The sequence below is a fragment of the Phoca vitulina genome, unplaced genomic scaffold (assembly GCF_004348235.1).
Source record: "Phoca vitulina isolate PV1807 unplaced genomic scaffold, GSC_HSeal_1.0 scaffold21, whole genome shotgun sequence".
NCBI classification, from domain to species: Eukaryota; Metazoa; Chordata; class Mammalia; order Carnivora; family Phocidae; genus Phoca; species Phoca vitulina.
Genome location: NW_022589724.1, coordinates 3,417,188 through 3,430,633, shown reverse-complemented (window position 1 = coordinate 3,430,633; position 13,446 = coordinate 3,417,188). Strand labels below are relative to the sequence as shown.

At 41.2% G+C, this 13,446-nt stretch overlaps 1 protein-coding gene across 1 annotated transcript in view; it reads right to left on the bottom strand.

Moving 5' to 3' along the window:
• Positions 1–6,499: 6,499 nt before the first annotated feature.
• The window catches only part of CAVIN4 (caveolae associated protein 4), a 15,056-nt gene continuing 8,109 nt past the window's right edge, over positions 6,500–13,446 (bottom strand). The window contains exon 3 of the mRNA XM_032419063.1: positions 6,500–8,903. Coding sequence (XP_032274954.1) covers positions 8,226–8,903 — 678 coding nt within the window. The 3' untranslated portion in view covers positions 6,500–8,225. The remainder of the gene's footprint in view (positions 8,904–13,446) is intronic.

Here is a 13,446-nt window from a genome sequence, read left to right as displayed (position 1 = left end):
AATAATCCACCGTATGCATATGGTGTAGGTTCCATCAAACCATTAGGAGTAAATTCAGGCTCCTCTGGACACAAACCAATTATTTAGCTTCTTTCCAGCCCGTCTACCCTCACAAATGTGGTCAGTTGGGGGGGGTGGGAGGGAGGAGGGAGATGCTTAAGCAAATTATCACTGGAAAATGATTTTTTAAGAAATACATTTAAATAAATCTTAAGTGATTTTACTCTCCAATACAGCTTTGCTGGTAATGCTGCTGTTTAATATGAGAAATATGTAGGAGTTTCAAATAGAGAACATTTTGGTGCACTTTCCTATGGATCTACAACATGTGATCTATTTGGATATTTTCTCCCATGTTGAAGAAAATTTAGTCATGTTTCTTTACAGCCGACAAGCATATGAATGTTTCCCTCTGAAATCTTCTCCATTGCTTTGAACTACAGCCAAGCACATCCCATGCATAATCCTATTATTTCTTCTCCTTATGGAAACATTCCAAATAAATGTGGCCACTTGAAAGGTGCTAATACAATTAAAATGGCAAACTCACTTCAATGGATTTTACTTTACCTTAAAACAATATATCTACATAACCAGTTTGTTGGGAATTTAAAGCTTATTTAGATAAAAGGCCTAATGAGACTCTGATAAGTTATGAATATTAGCCCACAAGATTTCAAGGATAACTTGGCTGCTTTACAGCATTATGCAGTAGGCAAACTTCAGCCAGGAGTAATACCTTAATGGACTCACAGCAAGAAAGTGAACCAACCCCCCAGATTGTGGCACTCATTTTAGTTCTAAATTCAAGCTTAGAACAATATCTAATTGTTTCTCTTATTTTTAAGTGAATGATATCAGGAAGGTTTAGAAACCAGATAATGTTTGAGGACAGAGAATTCCTGCTCTTACAAAGGTAATGACAGTCACAGACTGATGAGGAGAAAGTTGTTCTTGAAATGAGAGCCCAAGAATTGTTCAGAAAATAGCTTAATTTAGAAGGTAGCCAACTTCTTCCTTCAAAGTCCAACTGCCCAAGTTTGTCATGAAAACACACAATTTCACTTATCTGTACTTTATCTAACAACCGTGTTTCTCCAGCCCTCTCCTCTGGGCTATGACCTACTTGCCTGAGACCCTCCCCTTGGGCCTACCAAGGAGATGAGCACCTCAATTTAGTGTGTCCAAACTAGGCCTACGAGGAGTAGCAGCTACCTTCACAGGGCTGTTTAACTCTGCACTTAAGGCCTCAACAGCACAAACCAGGCTGTGGCTTCAAATTGGACCACACGTTCTGGTGTGGTGGGTTTTCTGGCCTGGGAGCCCCAGTCTCTCTGCCTCTCGTCTCCTTGCTACCTGCTCACCTGAGGGGAGGTCTTCCATTCCCACTGCCCCCTCTGGGTAAGCATGTGAGGCGGGCCTGTGGGTTTCATTACTAGCTGATAAAATGAACTCTGCTTCCACACCACAAACCTTGCTGCTCTCCCTACTGCCACCCTAGAGCAGGCAGGCAGACAGAAATCTCCTGTCTTGGGCGCCTGGGTGGCTCAGTCGTTAAGCTCTGCCTTCGGCTCAGGTCATGATCCCAGGGTCCTGGGATGGAGCCCCGCATCAGGCTCCCTGCTCCGCGGTAAGCCTGCTTCTCCCTCTCCAACTCCCCCTGCTTGTGTTCCTGCTCTCTGTCAAATAAATAAATAAAATCTTTACCAAAAAAAAAATCTCCTGTCTTAGGTCTAAGCCACAGTTTCCAACAGAATTTACCAGATGCTCGACATTTGAGAGATTTACTGGACTTTTGCCCAGCCAGTAATAATGACACCTTGGTCTCCATTTTGCTGACAATCCTCATATGAACTCTTCTATCAGCCAGAACCTTGGAGAAAACAAAATGGGTTGCATCAGACCCCATCCTCAAATCCCTAATACATTTGTGATGCCATGACTCCAATATAACACAACAGACGCCAGGGAATTAGATTTGCAACCACAGTAGCCACAATGGGATTGAACCATGGCAGCTGACAGGAGTAGCGACATAAAACTGGGTAATTGGCCTTGGTCACTGTACCAGGTTATAGCAGCTTTTACTATAATGTTAGCTGCTTTGACACCGTCAATCACAGCTCTAACTGGAATCTCCAGGTGCCAAACAACGAATATTAGGAAAAAAGAAACAAAACACATCCATTCTAAGAATCAGGAGAAGCTTTTCTTTGGACCATACAATGAGCAAGCAGAAATCTGGCCTTGAGCAAAGACATAGATGGGAGAAGTTCTCACAGTTGCCTTAAACCTAAAAGACAATGCTGCTTCTCAAGGACTCTGGAGTCCTAGTGGCTAGGACAACACACTTGCTAGAGCCAGGAAATCAGGCTTTGCTTCAAACATGGGTGAGAACCATAACGGCTTGATTAGGCAGACCTCTAATTTAGGAACTTATGCAGTACAGGCATGGCTCTCCTTTGGCATTCAGACCAAGAGACCAGGAACCAAGGTTATCAGAGCAGAGAGTAAGAGGAGCATCAGGAGAATGTGGTCTTAACATCCCTGGACAGAATATTTTATTTCCTATCTCAGTGAATGGCAAAGCTACTTGCCCAAGTTCTAGTTATCATTTTCTCCCCCATCACAACCCACATCCAAGTTTATCCCGTTCACAGTTCTGTTTTTTTTTTTAAGATTTTATTTATTTTTTTGACACACAGAGAGAGAAACAGTGAGAGAGGGAACACAAGCAGGGGGAGTGGGAGAGGGAGAAGCAGGCTTCCCGAGGAGGAGGGAGCCCAATGCAGGACTCGATCCCAGGACCCTGGGATCATGACCTGAGCCAAAGGCAGACGCTTAATGACTGAGCCACCCAGGCGCCCCCCCACCCCCACTCCCCATTCACAGTTCTGTTAATGCTATAGGGCAGGTGCTAGTCTCTCACCTAGGAAAATACAAAGGCCCTAGTAACTGGTCTCCCTGCCTCTGGTATGGTAATAAGAGCATCCCTTTGTAAACATAAATCATGGCACTCCATGGCTTAAAATCCATCAATGGCTCTCTATGGCCTTTGACATAAAACCCAAAACACCTTCACACAAACTCCATTGCTGAATCTTGCCTTGAATTATGTTATTTAGCTGACTCTTCATTAGTCTTCAAATGGCAACTGAAGCATCATTTTCTCTAGCTTTCCCTGGCAGCCCCTAGCCCGCTTGTTAGATGCTTTTCCTCTGTGGTCCCATCATCCTTTCTTAAATCTGAGGCTCCTATCAAAACAATATTGGTGATAGACATTGGGGAGGGTATGTGCTATGGTGAGCGCCGTGAATTGTCTAAGACTGATGAATCACAGACCTGTACCTCTGAAACAAATAATACATCATACGTTAAAAAAAAAAAAGAAAGAAAGAAGATAGTAGGAAGGGCAAAATGAAGGGGGGGAAATCGGAGGGCAAGACGAACCATGAGAGACTATGGACTCTGAGAAACAGAGGGTTCTAGAGGGGAGGGGGCTGGGGGGATGGGTTAGCCTGGTGATGGGTATTAAAGAGGGCACATATTGAATGGACACTGGGTGTTATACGCAAACAATGAATCATGGAACACTACATCAAAAACTAATGATGTAATGTATGGTGATTAACATAACAATAAAATAAATAAAATAAAATAAAATAAACCAATATTGGGTTACCTAACTCCTCCACCAGGGGAAGAAATCCTTAACTGCAAGAACCATGTCCTTCATGATATTTAATGATAGCTAGCACATGGGAGGCTCCCCCAAGAGGAATAAAATACAACTCCTGCCGTTGAGAAGCATAGTCTGGTCTAGAAGGCAGTTAAACAAATAAACTAGAATACAATGTTAAGTGCTAGGACAGATGTATGATCAGAATTCTATACAAAGCATCTTCCATTCCTACAGTTCCATCATCTTATACACAGCACTACTCACGTTGCTGAATTTTTGCTTGACTGTCTCCCAGAACAGTGTAAGCCCAGGATAAGGATTGGGAAAGTGGAGGGGAGGGGGAGACACAGACTGTGTTCTATTTATCTTTGAATCCTCAGTGCCTGACATAGAAGCTGGCATATAAAGGTGCTGTATATATTGAATATATGGAGTAATTAAGCATACCCTTCCTGAGGGGTGGGAGGTGACCAAAGAAAGCTAAAATGAGGAAATTGACATTATCACTGAACTTGAAAGTCATCATCCAGAATGAAAGGGAGACAAATGGCTGAGCAAAGGCATCAAGAGGCAGAGCCGTTGGGGGAGGGGAGAGGCTGGACAAGCACAGCTGATTTTAAAAAGATGAACAAAGGGGGCGCCTGGGTGGCTCAGTCTGTTAAGCGTCTGCCTTCGGCTCAGGTCGTGATCATGCCCCGTATCGTGCTCCCTACTTGGCGGGGAGCCTGCTTCTCCCTCTTCCTCTGCCTGCCACTCTGCCTACTTGTGCTCTCTCTCTGTCAAATAAATAAATAAAATCTTTTTAAAAACTTCACAAAGTAAATTCAAAGCCTGAGTATATTCTACCACTTCACTCCGTCCTCTCAGGGATCCTTGGATATCCTAGGAGACTCACAGTGAAGAGGTACTTATCCTAGGTCCCCTATCTACACTGAAATACACTGAAAAATTCTGACCTGGTAAGGACGGCTATAAATCCTCACGCATCACATAACTCAGAGGTAGTTGGTCCCAAGAATCATATACAAAATTCAGCACTAAGGCTTCTTCATTTTTCATTCACTTACAAACTAGGTAATAGCATGCCCAAAATTCAAATAGAATTGAGGATAAGACCATAGTCATCATTCCACATAGTCTTGACTCAAATATGCCAGAGCAATTTATTTGGGGAATGTAAACTGTAATTTTTTTAGTAGGGTTCAATAAAAGAAGCTGTAGAAAACATGTCTCAGGAAAAAAAAAAAAAAAGGCTCAGTAATTTGGGCCTAGAATGGAATTGTACAGCTAACAATGATTCTGTGAAATATTTTATGTAACAGAACCCATGCTCTTTACCTGATAAGAGTTACAGTGAACTTCAGGCTTCATTCTAAACCAAACCCTTAAATGTGCATAAAAGGCAGAGAATGAAGTCAAAATGAAAATATTGTATTTCAGTTTGTATTTTTAATTTATGAAAACTTGTCGAAAGGAGATCACACACACACACACACACACACCCAACACATTCCCAGCAAGCTGGACTTTCATGCTCCTCTCATCACTACTGTACATTTGGCCTGTTTTAACGAACAAGTCAGAACCAGGCCACCATAAACTCTCAGAGGAAAGCCCCTGGATCTGCCATGCCTAGAAGACAGAACTGCACCACCGAGGCTCCATGCCCTTGGTGTCTATGGATGTTGCACAATTTTGCCCCATAAAAGGAAAAAAAGCTAAATTCTGCTCGTTTGGTTTTTTTTTAATTTTTTTTTTAAGATTTTTATTTATTTATTTGACAGCGAGAGACACAGTGAGAGAGGGAACACAAGCAAGGGGAGTGGGAGAGGGAGAAGCAGGCTTCCCGCCGAGCCCGATGTGGGGCTCGATCCCAGGACCCTGGGATCATGACCGGAGCCGAAGGCAGACGCTTAACGACTGAGCCACCCAGGCGCCCCCCTGCTCATGTTTTTATTGAATAAATTGTTGAGAATCCGAAAATCTGTTCTGTGTTGTCTGAAACTTCTGAACTAAGGAACCTTGACGAGAATATTCTTTGCATTAAATGGCGATGTGTGATTTTACAGCCTATAATAAATACACACTTATCAAGAAAACCGGGTGAAAAGGGAAGAAATTATGAATTGGGAATCGAGAAATACACTAAATATGGTGGAAAATGTCAAGAGACAGAAGCAATATGAAGAGTAAAATCCTAGTACCAAGAAAGCAGTATAAGGTTTCAGTAAAATTCTGGTAACATTCTATTGTGTTTCTGTGGTGTACAAAGTCTACCAGGATGAAAAGCTGACCAGGTTATAATGCTTTCCACATCAAAATTCAAATATATCTATATGGGAAATGTTCCATAATGTCAAGTCTGGTGATATAATAGGTCAGTAAGCAAACAAACTTTACAAAAACTCCTTGACAGTAATATTTGCAGAAAAATATTTTAGCCCAATTGATATTTACTCTGCGTAGGGCTAGAAAAAAGAAAAAGCTTACAACTTCTTATATTCTTCTGAACTTAGAAACATATCTATTATGAGAAGGGTTACTATATCAAATTCATGCCATGTTATTTGCATTGTTAGTGAAAATATTTACAAATAGGATACCAACATCAAACTTTGTAATATTATCCTTTTAAAATTCAATTTTTTTTTTTCTTAAAGATTTTATTTATTTGACAGAGAGAGACACAGTGAGAGAGGGAACACAAGCAGGGGGAGTGGGAGAGGGAGAAGCAGGCTTCCCGCCGAGCAGGGAGCCCGATGCAGGGCTCGATCCCAGGACCCTGAGATCATGATCTGAGCTGAAGGCAGACGCTTAACAACTGAGCCACCCAGGTGCCCCTTAAAATTCAAATTTATTATGGCTTTAAGGTAATACGTGACAAGGCATCCAAGTTCTTTCTAAACTACAACAATTTTTTTAAATTGTTCTTTTCAAAGAATGTTGTAAACACTTTAGTTTTCAATATAAAAAGATAACTGAGATGCACGATTCATGACTTTATGTATTCTTGCAGAATGAAGAGGGAATGATGTTGAATCAAACTCCCAAACCCAAATATCTGGGTAACCAAGTCAAATACTTTAAAGCTGGCATGTGTGTGTCTGTCTCTGTGTACCTGTGTATATTTATTATAAATTTTAACTACTACAGGAGCACCCCAAATTCATCTGAAAGCTCCCTGTCTAAACTCTTCAAATTCAACAGTTCCATCATTTCTTCCCCATTATAAAACCAGAAGATTTAAACACACCAGAAGTGCACAACTAGTATGACCATTTCTCTCATTAGAAGAGATTGGTCCAGATTGGCTAGATCTAAAACTAATGGTTAAGTGGAGTCTCGCTTCCTCCCAAACCAGCTACAATGAATTCCTATGATCACTGTTTTGGACAGACAGGCCCTGAGGGGTTCGCTCTGGAAAACAGAAACATGAGGTCATTTCCAAACCCATTGCATCAGGAAAGACTTTAGAAAGTCCTCTTGAAGACACACATAGTTTTACGCTTCATGCAGCTCAAAGATGGCTCTAGTCTACCATAGCTCTAAATCAAAAGAAAATTAGAAAAGGAGTTTCCAGGAAACATTTTAAGACCCTACCCAAGGTTGGATTTTAATCTTTGACCAAAAAAAAGTCGAACATTTATTTCTCATTCCTTATTCTGTGAAAAGGCTTCTGAAGACCAACTTTAGCTTCTGTCCAACCTAGGTCCTCAATGCTTGGCACATTGAGAAGGTATAATTATTTCAGAAGGTATAATTATTTCAGAAGGTATAATTATTTCAATTCTGTTCCTGAGGAACCAGTGGGGTTTGTTTTCCTCTGGATGTGCTGTTTCCCCAGAATGTGTAACATTTCCTTTGACCTTCACAACAGTCCTCTGAGATGGGATAGACAAACCCTCTCCATTTTACTGATGAGTTTATTGGCAGGTGATCTGCCAAGTGGCTTGGTATAAGCAAAGCTATAATGCCAGAACCAAATGCTCAAGTCCAGAACTCCATATTTTTTACGAAAAGCATCAAAAAGAGGTGTGACTACCAATTGACTAATGAATCTATTTGAACATATGGATGACATAATCCACACATGGGTAATTCCCCTTCGAGCTTGGCCACAACACCCATCTAGACCAAAATTGAGAGTTCACTTGCAAATGATGGCTACAAATTTGCCCTTCATATGTTTTCGACACCAAACACCAATTGGCCCTCGCTAAGAAACTACTTTCCTGCTGGGCAAGAGAAAAGAACTTAAAAATCCACAGCTGCCATGAGAATGACTTAAAAGGGAAAGCTGATAGAATCATATAAGCCCAGGGGAAAAAAAGGAATTTCCAAGGAAGTTATAAGGAAATGTATAGAATACTTGTGTTATCTTTAAGATTTTAAACATCAGAAATGAAACCAGCCATATCATTCATGTTTTCCTATGAACAAATGTAAATAACTATTTTATAAATGTAAATGACTATATTATTTAAACAAGAAGCTTGTGATTAAAGAGATTTATACTTATATTATGCTTAGTTCCTCTTTGTGATTATTGCTTTAAATCTAGCAAAAGAGATTCATCATTCTCCACTTTCACCTGGGGTTTAAAAGTAACTTTTAAAGGCTCAGGGGTGGGGATCTCTCCTCCTTCTATGGGAGGATACACCGCCCTGGCCTCCTCGTGGTCTGTTTCACTGAGCTCATCAGTGTAGAGCTCACTGATGGGTCCCAGAGACTTGCTCCTGGCAATGATGTCCACACCCATCTCCCTGACCTCCTCTGCATCTTCGGCCATAGTTTGGTCTTTAGCTTTCCGAAGGCTACGCATCTTAAAAGCTTCCCTTGAGGGAGCTGCATTAGAAATGGATTTCTTAAACCTTTCCCCTGACTGTTTCAGCCTCTCTCCCGACTGCCTTAACCTTTCTCCCGACTGCCTTAGCCTTTCTCTCCTCTCTGGGGTCACTATTCTTGTTCTAATTCTGTTCACTTTCTTGTCAAGATTCTGCCGTGTCTTCTGCATGTTTTCTTTGGAAAATGCCTTTTTGATATTATCAATGCGCTCCCTGCCTGACTTTCTAAGCCTGGCAGATCTGCTTTCTTCGACATAATATTCTTCATCTGAAGACAGATCTATTGGAGGGTCAAAGACATCATCATCGGTCTCTTGATTCTCAGTTAGGCTTCTGTCTTTAACAATAGACAGGGATGTCGGACACCGAGTCTCCTCCTGAAGGAGAGAAAAAGAAAGCACGTTAGATACCAGTTCTTTTACCTTCTGGCCATGCCTTTTCCATCTCCTCCATGGGCTGTGCACCCTCTGTCTGCTCCTTAACTGTTGGTTTTTCTCAGGGTTTCTCTCTCCTTGTCTCTCGTTGCTTCATTTCCCAAGCTCAACTGGAGCAACCTGATCCACTCCTCTGCTTTCAGATCCAGTGCTAAGCAAACACCAATTTTTATCTTCACCTCTCCCCTTCTCCTAAGATTGAAGACACAATTCTAAATGACAAACAGATGTTACCTCGATGTAACAGAGACACCTCAAACTTAACATGTCAAACTTAACATGTCCAGGAGCGCCTGGGTGCCTCGGCTGGTTAAGTGTCCGACTCTTGGTTTCAGCTCAGGTCTTTTTTTTTTTTTTTAAAGATGTTATTTATTTATTTGAGAGAGCAAGTGAGAGAGAGCTAGACAGCACAAGCAGGGGGAGGGGCAGGGGGAGAGGGAGAAGCACGGGGCTCGATCCCAAGACCCCGGGATCATGACCTGAGCTGAAGGCAGATGCTTAACCGACTGAGCCACTCAGGCACCCCTCAGCTCAGATCTTGATCTCAGGGTCATGAGCTCAAGCCCTGCTTTGGGCTCCACGCTGGACATGGAGCCTACTTAAAAATAAATTAATTAAATAAAAATAAAAATAAACAAATAAAATTTTAAAAAAATGTCCAAAAATTAAGGTCCACACAGCATCCTCTCCACAGCTGCTTCTTTTCCTGGGCCTCTCAGCACCAAGCCCCCTCTAGGTGTCACCCAAATAGAAATCTCAGAATTTTCAACCCAAGTATTTCCTCTCCTTCTCATCCCAAATCCAACAGGTCACCAAGCACCATCGATAACACTGCTTAATAACTCCTGCCCCTCCTCCTTCTTTCTTGCCTCTACCAAGGTCTTAATTCAGGTCTCTGTCATCTTAAGCCTGAACTTTTGCAATAATTTGTCTAACTCCAAAGCATCACCTAAGTACTCCACCCCCAAAATACTAGAACTCATGCAGCAATTCAGTAATGTGGCAGGATACAAAATCAATGCACAGAAATCGGTTGCTTTCCTATACACTAACAATGTAACTGTAGAAGGAGAAATTAGGGAATCAATTCCATTTACAACAGCACCAAAAACCTTAAGATACCTTGGAATAAACCTAACCAAAGAGGTAAAGGATCTATACTCTAAAAACTACAGAACATTTATTAAGAAAATTGAAGAAGACACAAAAAGATGGAAAAACATTCCATGCTCATGGATCGGAAGAATAAACATTGTTAAAACGTCTATGCTACCCAGAGCAATCTATACCTTCAATGCCATCCCGATCAAAATACCAATGGCATTTTTCAAAGTGCTGGAACAAACAATCCTAAAATTTGTATGGAATCAGAAAAGACCCGAATCACCAAGGAAATGTTGAAAAAGAAAACCAAAGCTGGGGGCATCACGTTGCCTGATTTCAAGCTATATTACAAAGCTGTGATCACCAAGACAGCATGGTACTGGCACAAAAACAGGGATATAGACCAATGGAACAGAATAGAGAACCCAGAAACGGACCCTCAACTCTGGTTAACTAATCTTCAACAAAGCAGGAAAGAATAACCAATGGAAAAAGGACAGTCTCTTCAATAAATGGTGCTGAGAAAATTGGACAGCCACATGCAGAAGAATGAAACTTGACCATTCTCTAACACCATTCACAAAGATAAACTCAAAATGGATGAAAGACCTCAATGTGAGACAGAAATCCATCAAAATCCTAGAGGAGAACATAGGCAGTAACCTCTTTGACATCGGCCACAGCAACTTCTTTCAAGATACATCTCCAAAGGCTAGTGAAAGAAAAGCAAAAATGAACTTTTGGGACTTCCTCAAGATAAAAAGCTTCTGCATAGCAAAGGAAACAGTCAACAAAACAAAGATGCAACCCACAGAATGGGAGAAGATATTTGCAAATGACATTACAGATAAAGGGCTGGTATCCAAGATCTATAAACAGCTTCTCAAACTCAACACCCAAAAAACAAATAATCAAGTCAAAAAATGGGCAGACATGAACAGACACTTCTCCAAAGAAGACATGCGAATGGCTAACAGACACATGAAAAAATGTTCATCATCATTAGCCATCAGGGAAATTCAAATCAAAACCTGGGAAAAATTTCTAAAGCATAGCTCTGATCACATCCTTTCTCTACTTTAAAACTTTTGGGAACTCATCAATACTCACAGGAGAGAGTCAGTTCTTTAATATGATTAGAAGGCTCTTCAGTTTGAGCTAAACCTACTTTCCAGTCCAGCAACACACAACCACTCTCTGCTCCTCAAACACAGTGTTTTCATCTCTCCATGTCTTTGTATATTTTTTACTACCTTTTTTTTTTTTTTGCTTCTTTTAATGCCTTTCACTCCTTTCAGCTCTGTCAACAAAATCTTCAAGAATCAATTCAAATGTCCCCAACTTCCCCCCAAGAAGCTAATTCTTTCTCCAATTTACACCAGAATGACATGTACACACCTCTACTTACAATACTTAATCACTGTTTGAATTGAATTGGAAATCTACTCATTTATATACTGAGGCCTTCACTAAATAATAGGTTTGATGAAAGCAGAGATGTGTCCTATGTTTTACACCCAGTATCTATCAGAGAGCCTTGTACATAGTAGTTATACTCAATAAATGAATGTTCAATCAAATAGGGTATACACATTCGTTCAACAGTTTCTAAGCACCTACCATGCACCAGTCAATGTTCTAGGAACTGAGAACCTCCTGAGAAGAAAAGAGTAAAAGAGCTTATATTCTTGAAGAGAGAGAAATAAACAAGTTAAATATATAGTCTGTTGAATGGTGGTAAATGCTAAGGTGAAATATAAAGTAGGGAAGGGGAATATGCAGTGACTAAGGAAGATGCTTAGAAAGTCCTCACCAATAAGATGACATCCTAGCCTAGACCAGAAGGTAATGCATATATTTGGGAGGAAAACCAAAATGGGCAAGAAAGGCGGCGGTATGGCGGAAGCAGAGAGATCAAGGGGCAAGAAGAGGAGGAAAGAGGATTAGAGAGGTAGTGGGAGAGCCAGCTCATGTAGGGTTCTATATCCAATAATAAGAACCATGGCTCTTATTCTGAGTTTGATAGGAAGCCCTTTTATTTTTTTTAAGGATTTTATTTGTTTGAGAGAGAGGGTGCGTGCTCGCGCACCTGGGTGGGGGAGGGGCAGAGAGAGAAGCAGACTCCCCTCTGAGCAGGGAGCCCAATGTGGGGCTTGATCCCAGGACCCTGGGATCATGACCCGAACAGAAGGCAGACACTTAACCGACTGAGCCACCCGGACGCCCCTGCTTCCACATTTTTATAATGAAAATTCTTTTCACTAAACTGGCGCCCCTAATAGGAAGCCCTTTTAAAAGTTTTGAGAATAGTGACATGATTTGACCCATGCTGTAAAAGGATCGCTCTGGTGAAAACAGGCCCTAGAGGGTGAGATAAGAAGCAAGGAGAGTGCTTGGAGACCCCTGAGGTAAGTCAGATGAGAGATGCATGAGGATGCTGGCAGAGACCATGATGAGAAGCAGTCTGATTCCAGATCTCCTGGGATGGTAGGCGCTAACAGGACTTACTGCTAGATTTGTATGTGGAGTATCAGAGTCAAGGACGATTTTCAAGTACATGGCCTGAGCAGCAGAAGGATGGATTTCCCATTAACTGACATGGGGAAGAAAGCATGACAAAGAGACTGGAGGGTAAGGCTGGGATCCGAGATGTCAAGTAGGCAGCTGGGTATACAAGCCTGGAATTCAGGAAAGAGGTCTGGACTAGAGATATACCTTTAGGAATCATTAATGTCAAGAACTAAAAATCATGAAACCAGATGAAGGAGACTCCTAAGAGATTGAGTGAATGGGTCAACACTCAATGTTATCCAAACTTCTTGGGGCCAAGGTAAATTTCAGAATTCAGAATATTCAGAATATTCAGATTTGGGGAAAAAATATATTACACTACATTCCCAGTCAGACCTTGGGAAGAAACAATTCTGTGAAATAATTATGAATATTCACTCTAAGGTGGGATAAACAGTATAAACAGCCTTGTGCTATTTCTGGTCAGTTTTGTCACCAAATGGGTTCAGGTCAACCCTAGGTCTTGCTACCCAATATGTTATGGAAACTTTTTTAGAAATTTTTGGATTTGGGGGTTTAGACAGATAAATGGATTTTGAACCTGTAGATAAAAAGGAAGAGATGAGAAACAACTAAAAATGAGAAATATCGGCCAGCGAAGCAGAAGGAAATCCAAGAGAGCAGCACCCCCAAAGCCAAGGAAAAAGAAGTTTCAAGAAGAGAGGGAGAGACCAACTATGTCAGATGTGTCAAAGGATAAGGATGAGAATTTGATTTGGGAACAAGGCAGACACTGGAGACCTTGCAAACCAGCCCAGAAACACAGCTGCTAAAGAAACCCAAATATTTAGGGATTATTTCTAAAACTAAA